Source organism: Eurosta solidaginis, chromosome 5 (assembly GCF_040869045.1).
Source record: "Eurosta solidaginis isolate ZX-2024a chromosome 5, ASM4086904v1, whole genome shotgun sequence".
NCBI classification, from domain to species: domain Eukaryota; kingdom Metazoa; phylum Arthropoda; class Insecta; order Diptera; family Tephritidae; genus Eurosta; species Eurosta solidaginis.
In genome coordinates, this window is record NC_090323.1 from 36,190,188 (window position 1) to 36,198,221 (window position 8,034).

Consider the following 8,034-nt stretch of genomic DNA (forward strand, 5'->3'; position numbering starts at 1 on the left):
TTGTGATACTTTATTACCGGGGACGATTGCTAAAACACGACCAAAACCGTCGGGGGAGGTATTAATAGACGCGTTTTTGCCTCGCTTCCAATAATTCGAATACTTTTTCTCTTCGGACTATTGACAACAGGACAAAACGCGTCTATTAATTTTTCTTTCCGCTTTTTTGGACGGGTTATTGCAGTCGACCTCGGTTTCAAACTGTTTTTCGCGGAGAACTTTTGAACGGGTAGAAAAACTTTACTCCCGTGTTTGTATTCTTAATACTGAAATAACTACGCGTCCTCAGATACCCCAACTGAAGACTTTTTTATAATTTTCTGAAGGACCCATATGGGTGCACTTAAAATTTCCTACTAAATTCGTTCAAAAAAATTTACAATCACAGCAACCCATATCTGATATTCCGATCCCTTTTTTGCTTCCCTGTGTCGCTTTCGACGAAGCAACCCCGGTAATTTTGACACTTCGTTCAGTGTCAAAACTCATGTTCCACACAGGTTCCACGCTAGTTTGACACTGACCGAAGTGTCAAACTGCCGTGTGTTAGAAAGGGAAAGAAATTGTTTCCCTCTCATACATATCATACTTGTAAACCTGTACAATGACCTGTACAATGGTGTTTTGCGACTTTGTTATATTTTACAGCTTTTTCGTTTATTTGGGTTTTACCAATTATAGATTTTGATTTAGCGTTTTGGTGAAATATTTTGAATTTACCTTCTATTAACAAGCAAGAAATAATTAAATATAGTAAATATGGATAAATTAAGACGGGTGCTAAATGGAAATGATTCAACTCCGGAGGAGGAGAGCAGTATTATTACACAGGTGATATTATGTATACGTGAAATAAAATATTATGCTGATATATTATAAACAAATATATTGCTTATTTAACTTAAATTTAATCATTTGGAAAAAATAAACAGAGAAGCAAGTTTACCTAAAAAGTTACTGCGTTTGCTGACTCAACAAGTGTCCGTTAGCGATTAGGTGCAGGAAATTGCAAGATGAGGGGGTGGTAGTGATAATTATCTTTAAAAAAGCTAATAAACAGTAAAACGCTATTGAACTAACATAGTTGACTATTGTGTATTGCTAATAAAGTTCCAAGTAGAATGCATTGATGGGCGTCAATTTGCAGAAAGCTTTTATTCATGCTCGTAATTTTGTAAACCCAAATGGGACAGATATTTTTGTCTACTACTTATTCCAAACTGACGCCTCTTAATATATATATCCTCTTTGGTAAACCTAAATATGCTGCATGTCTAGACATTTAAAAACACCCCCAGCGGGTTAGAGGGTTGGAATATTCTCGGGGTAGGTATTCCTGTTGTCGTAAGAGGCGACTAAAATGCGGATTCAAGGGTTTGTGTAGCGCAGCCCTTTCAGGTTACCAGCGCAATACATAGTTTCTACAAACCCAATTGTCAACCTCACCTATCCGTGGCGAATCCTGTTTCACTAACAGACGAGGCTCTGGCGACCCCAAGCTCGTCATGGAACTTGCGGGTGGGGAGGGAGGGATGACCTAGAAGGTCGCATGTGGTCATAAGGGTTGCGCTACACAGCCCCTTGAATCTGGTATTTTAGTCGCTTCTTACGACAGGGGGGCTTTTACCCTTTCGAATATTATTGTACTTCATATATTTACACCATCCATTACAGATTAATGAAATGTCAACGCTCAGTTGGTCGACACGAATCAGGGGATTTTGTATTTGTTTTGTACTTGGTATCGTATTAACGTTTCTTGGCTCGCTAGCACTTTTCCTGCATCGCGGCATAGTTATATTTGCGGTCTTCTATACGCTTGGCAATATAATATCAATGACTAGGTAACTATTAACAACCATATATACGTATGTATTTACGTATTATTTACGCTCTAAATTATTTTACAATCTTATGCACACAAATAAGCTTCAATACTTATCTATTAATCTTCAATTACAGTACCTGTTTTCTTATGGGCCCAGTTAATCAAATCAAAAAAATGTTTTCATCCACACGTTTGATAGCCACATGTATTGTACTTGTGTCCATTGCTATGACATTTGTCGCTGCTGTTATGGTATAATTGCATTTTCAATTTTTTATTTTATCTTTGTTTTATTTTCATTTATTTTAATTTTTTTCTTTTAAAACTTAGCTACATAAACCTGGTTTGACATTGATTTTCATCATCATACAATCCTTAGCTATGACTTGGTACTCACTTTCATACATCCCATATGCTCGCGATGCCGTAAGAAATACAATATCTGCATGTCTTGAAGTTTAAGCAAAAACATTCATATTGTAATCATTAAAAGTAAGGTATATTTTGTGGGAGACAGTGGTATCTAAGCTGCCGCAGCCAAGCGCTTAAAGTGCGATTTTAGTTGCTTCAATTCTTCTCAATTAGAAACTGCATTTTTAAATGAACCCCCCACCCCCTCCCTATTGCGAGACCGCTGAACGATAATCAGGTATTTTCATAATGGTCAAAAAGTGTGTTATATATATATATCGAATAGCGAAAGAGTTTCGAAATTTGTTTCGAATAAGCATACTGTTTATAATGGTCCATAGATTAAGTATTAAGTTGCACATTTACAAAATTAAATGAAAAAGTTTGGATCGACAAATAGTCCATTCAATTCCGATCGACACTCGCAATAGGGTTGAAACTTTTAATTAGAATTTTCTCATAGTCTAAGAGCTGTGGCTGCCATACCTTTGTCATTTTATAAAAGTTGAAATTCCGTCAGTGCATACTTCCAACTGAAGCAGGATAGTTGGTCTATTATAAAACTTGAGTCATAGTGGCTTTAACAAATATCGTGCAAAAATTTTGCAGAAAATAGACCTTTCTTTTGTCATGTTGTAAAGACTGATTTTCATATATGGTCTTCGTCCAATATAAGAAGCCACTAGCCTCATTGCCAGACACTTTCCATAGTGGGTTTGCCCAGCCAGACACTTTTCATAATGCAAAACTGTACTTTTTCATAAAGCTAAATACTTTTTCATAAGCTGACAGTTTTTTTACGACAAACAAAATTTCAAACGTTTTTTTAAAGATTTTGTATTCGAATTTCAGTATAAAATTGCTTCGATGTTCTTTTAGGAGGATTAAAAGTGTCTGGCTCACAAAGCCACTATGGAAAGTGTCTGGCAATGAGGCTAGTGGCTTCTTATATCGTGACGAAGACCACATATGATAATCAGTCTTTACAAAATGACGAAAGAAAGGTCTATTTTCTACAAAATTTTTGCACGATATTTGTTAAATCCACTGTGACTCAAGTTTTATAATAGACCAACGATCCCGCTTCAGTTGGAAGTATGCACTGACGTAATTTCAGCTTTTATAAAATGACGAAGGTCTAGCAGTCAGAGGCTGTTGTTGTTGTTGTTGTAGCGATAAGGTTGCTCCCGAAGGCTTTGAGGAGTGTTATCGATGTGATGGTCCTTTGCCGGATACAGATCCGGTACGCTCCGGTAACCCCGCACCATTAAGGTGCTAGCCCGACCATCTCGGGAACGATTTATATGACCACGTTAAGCCTTCAGGCCTTCCCTCCCCACCCCCAACTTCCATGAGGAGCTTGGGGTCGCCAGAGCCTCGTCTGTTAGTGAAACAGGATTCGCCGCGGATAGGTGAGGTTAACAATGGGGTTTGGAGAAGCTATATATTGCGCTGGCAACCTGAAGGATTGTGCTACACAACCCCTTGAATCTGGTATTTTAGTCGCTTCTTACGACAGGCATACCTACCGCGGGTATATTCTGACCCCCTAACCCGCTGGGGAGCAGTCACAAGCTCTTCTTGCTCTATCAAGAAAGTTTCAAAAATAAAATTCAATACATTTCGGAAAAACTGAAAACGCTATTTGTTTGCACCGAGTTCTAAGATAGGGCATTTTTGAAACAAATTCTGAGGTAAGGCTTCTAAATTCGTTAATTTTTCAAATGTGCGCTTATATTATGTAAATTTTATAAATTAGTAAAATAGTTTTGATATCACACACGGCGTTTTGTTTTTTCTGAACAAATCAACTTATATACATATATTCGTGCACCCAATTTCAAGCAGAACCATTACAAATTGCCATTTTGTGGCATTCGGCTAAAATTGGCGAAGCTGTCAAACTTGAGAGAGTGAAATAGATTTATTATTTCTAGAAAAACCGTTATACGTTTTTACGAATTATTTAACACAAAATAAGAAATTATACTATTCACACAAATTATATATTGAATATAATCAGAAGGTTCATAGTCCGACTAGAAAATCTGGTACCTTACAAATTTACAAAGAAAAAATGTGTCTTTCTAAAAGCTTATAAGTGAACAGAATTCCTATAAGAGCACCACCAATTTTGCGCACTTGTTTGTAGACAATTCATCGCACTACTACTGATGTTTTGAAAAAAAAAATTCACCATTTAAATTGTATAGAATATTTTATTAGGAAGTGGCTATTTTTAAAAAAAGTTCTCTTATCGGGCAGACTAACGTATAACGAAAATTATTAGCGAAAAAGAGAGAAAACAAACGAGTTAAAAAATTCGGACATTTTTGGTACTAAATTTTCCCCACGAATGGGGATAGGTCTTTTTTCCGAAACTTAAGCATCCTTCATAAGCTTTGACTCAAAGAAAATACAAAATAATGAAATGCAATATAAAAAAACAAAACCACCATAGAATAGTTTTTTTCGAGTTTGTTTGTATAAGGTAGTCAGTTTTCATGTAGAACTAAAAACCCCTTAAAAGTACACATTCTAATATTTATTATATAACAATTAGATACGTAGAATCGTATCATATATATACTATTCATAAGGATGTGAAAACAGAAATTTTTAAATAACTGGACTTCAATAAACAAGGGATTTATTTTAATTGTGAAAAAAAGAAAAGCTTATATACATATCCGTAAAAAAGGAACTGCAACTCTGCAACTCGATTCGAACGGAAGTGCGATGCGAAAGCTGTCAAATCACATACACTTTTCAAATCCGAATGAATTTTGTTCGAGTCGAGTTGCATATGATACATTTTATATCAAAACCTATAAAAAGGCACATTGTGAACCCGACCCCCTCAGATTTTAACTATACAAACACCACCTCGTTTTTAGAAATTGCATTTTTGAAAAATTGTGGGCGTGGCAAGTTGTGAAAAATGCGTGAAAATATTACGGTAATAGGTACCTGTGAGCTGTGATAACTGCAGAATGGATCAACCGATCTCCAAGATCTTGGTACCATTAGAAAGGTATTCAAATAGGCTTTCAAATACGTATACTGCAAGCATTTTTTATTTCGTTGAAAAGCCTTTTTTTTTTAGTTTTTTAAAAACTAAACTTGGAAAAATTACAAAGATCAAGCATTTAAAAACAAACAAAAATTATTTTCAGTGTAATAAAAATTTTCTCAGTGTACGATTTCGATAACCGATTCGAATACCTTTCCAATGGTACAAAGATCTTGGAAATCGGTTGAGCCATTCAGTAGTTATCACAGCTTAAAGGTACTATGATATCAAAATATGTGACCCGGGCTATGAAAACGTGGCTAATGACTCAAAAAAGAAAAAAATATTTTTTTAAGATATATTTTATTTTAAAACACTTGGCCTTTGAATTTTTTTCCAAGTTTAAAATTTTATTTTTGAAACAAAAAATTTGCCAGTGTAATAAATTTTGCGTACAGTGTATATTTTCGAAAGCCGATTCCAATACCTTTCCAATGGTATCAAGATCTCTGAAATCGGTTGAGCCGTTCCGTAGTTCTCACAGCTCAAAAGTACCATAATATCAAAAATAAAGAGATGCATTTACTTAAAAAGAAAAAATTCCCCATTTTAGTTTTTGGATATGTTATATATATTAAATAGACCTTTCTAAAAATATATTTTATTTTAAAACGCTTGCCTTTGGAGTTTTTTTTTTAAGTTTAAAATTTTATTTTTGAAACAAAAAATTTTTCAGTGTATGTTTTCGACATCCGATCTGAATACATTTCCAATGGTACCAAGATCTTTGAAATCGGTTGAACCATTCCTTAGTTATCACAGCTCAAAAGTAATTTTTCACGCATTTTTCACAACTTTGACAACTTGCCACGCCCGTAAGTTTTCAAAAACGCAATTTCTAAAAATGAGGTTGTGTTTGTATAGGTTGTTGTTGTTGTTGTTGTAGCGATAAGGTTGCTCGCCGAAGGCTTTGGGGAGTGCTATCGATGTAATGGTCCTTTGCCGGATACAGATCCGGTACGCTCCGGTACCACAGCACCATTAGGTGCTAGCCCGACCATCTCGGGAACGATTTATGTGGCCACATTAAACCTTCAGGCCATCCCCTCCCTCCCCACCCCAAGTTCCATGAGGAGCTTGGGATCGCCAGAGCCTCGTCTGTTAGTCAAACAGGATTCGCCCCGGATAGGTGAGGTTGACAGTTTACAGCTGTTTTTCGCAAAAAAAAAAACAGTTCTCGCAATTTCTTTTTTGAGTCATAAGCCACCTTTTCATATATAATAATCCGTTATACGAAATTTATATGAGTCCCATTTCTTACAGATTTTTTTTTTGCATTCCGTTTCTACGAATATGTTTACAAGTTTTTCCTTAATTCCCTCTTAATCTAAATGCACTTTTTATTTGCGGCCATTCATGTATGTATGTATGCTAGTATGAAATATATTTTGTTGAAAACAAAATTCTTATTTTTAATGAACCGTAAAACATTAAGTTGAAATTGCTTAAAAAAAGAAAATTTACATTGCTATAAAACGTTATATTTAAGAGCTTTAATTTATTATATTGATCAATTAATTTGTTTTAAATTTTTGAAAATGCATACACTATTAGAGCAAGTTTTTTTCTTAAACTAATGTATGTATGTGACGCTCTGAAGAAAGTACCTCTGACACGAAAAATCAATTTTACATTTACGATTTATTACAAATGAAAGTTCCTTCATGGTTCATGGTAAAAACTGGAGATGGATATCTTAATTACTTTTTGAGTTATAAGCAGTCAAAATCGACAATAACTGTCGTCATGCGTAAGCTAGCGCACACGAACCACTTTACCTCTCGCCGTGTAAAGTCAACGGCATACGAATCAGCGGCCTTGGCGCGCAGAGCGTTACATATATACATACTATGTATACTTTGGAAAATGTTAGCTAATGGTTAATTCAGTAAAAATTTCTGATTGCTAAAAATATCGTTAGTTTCTGTTTTCAAAAACTAGAAATGGGGCTTGATGTAACTTACGGTACAATTCTTGCATATCGAGCGGCAACCGCCAAAAAGAAAGTCTTGCTGTCATCGGATTTTTGTTATCGAAAAAGTTGATAAAAATAACTGCTATCCATGTTTCAACTATATGGTTGGCTCATCTCTACAGCAACAACATACCTTTGTTCAGATTGTCAAAATATGCGCGTTGATGTTAGGCGAATGGAATGGAGAGAAACTATAGAATCTTTAAATTTTTGTGGGAAAATAATGCGCTAAATTAGATTCATTTACTAAGCTACAACAACAACAACTAAAAAAATTACTTAAAGTGATGTGAAACTATTTTTTAATAAAAAATTTACTACCACAGCTGTAAATAATTGTCAATGTGTTGGTTACATGTTCTTTTGACAATCCTTATGCTAGAGAAATGCAAAACAATAAAATGAGCTGAACCAACCATATAATTGAGCCATGCTGCTAACGCTTACAACTTTTTATCCCTTTTTTCTTACACATATTAAATTGATTAATACTATGTACAAACACACACCAAATTGGAAATTTATACCATTTGGGCAATTTATTGCGTAATTTCTCATAAAATAAATTGTAATAATAAATTGCCAATTTAAAAAAAAATTGCGTAATAAAATGTTTCAAACTGCAAATGCAACCTTGTAAAGTATGTTTATTGAGTAGATTTAAACGTCAGTTACGCATGGCTGAACTATATGGTCGGCTCATCTCATCAGCTGATTTTATTTTTTTTTCATCTCGCTGGAGTAGGG

The 8,034-nt window shown here is 34.8% G+C and overlaps 1 protein-coding gene across 1 annotated transcript; it reads left to right on the forward strand.

Moving 5' to 3' along the window:
* Positions 1-609: 609 nt before the first annotated feature.
* LOC137253760 (vesicle transport protein SFT2B) lies at positions 610-7,224 on the forward strand. Its single transcript, XM_067791190.1, has 4 exons — positions 610-831; positions 1,675-1,844; positions 1,963-2,080; positions 2,159-7,224. Exons 1-4 carry the CDS (start codon positions 760-762, stop codon positions 2,288-2,290), a joined length of 492 nt encoding a protein of 163 aa, XP_067647291.1. The 5' UTR covers positions 610-759; the 3' UTR covers positions 2,291-7,224.
* Positions 7,225-8,034: the final 810 nt, after the last annotated feature.

Bases quoted from the DNA above. Each gene is read 5' to 3' on its own strand.
- LOC137253760 (XM_067791190.1), top strand. From the start codon at position 760: ATGGATAAATTAAGACGGGTGCTAAATGGAAATGATTCAACTCCGGAG. The intron at 1,845-1,962 runs GTAACTATTAAC...CTTCAATTACAG, and splicing joins AATATAATATCAATGACTAG to TACCTGTTTTCTTATGGGCC. The intron at 2,081-2,158 runs GTATAATTGCAT...TTTAAAACTTAG, and splicing joins CATTTGTCGCTGCTGTTATG to CTACATAAACCTGGTTTGAC.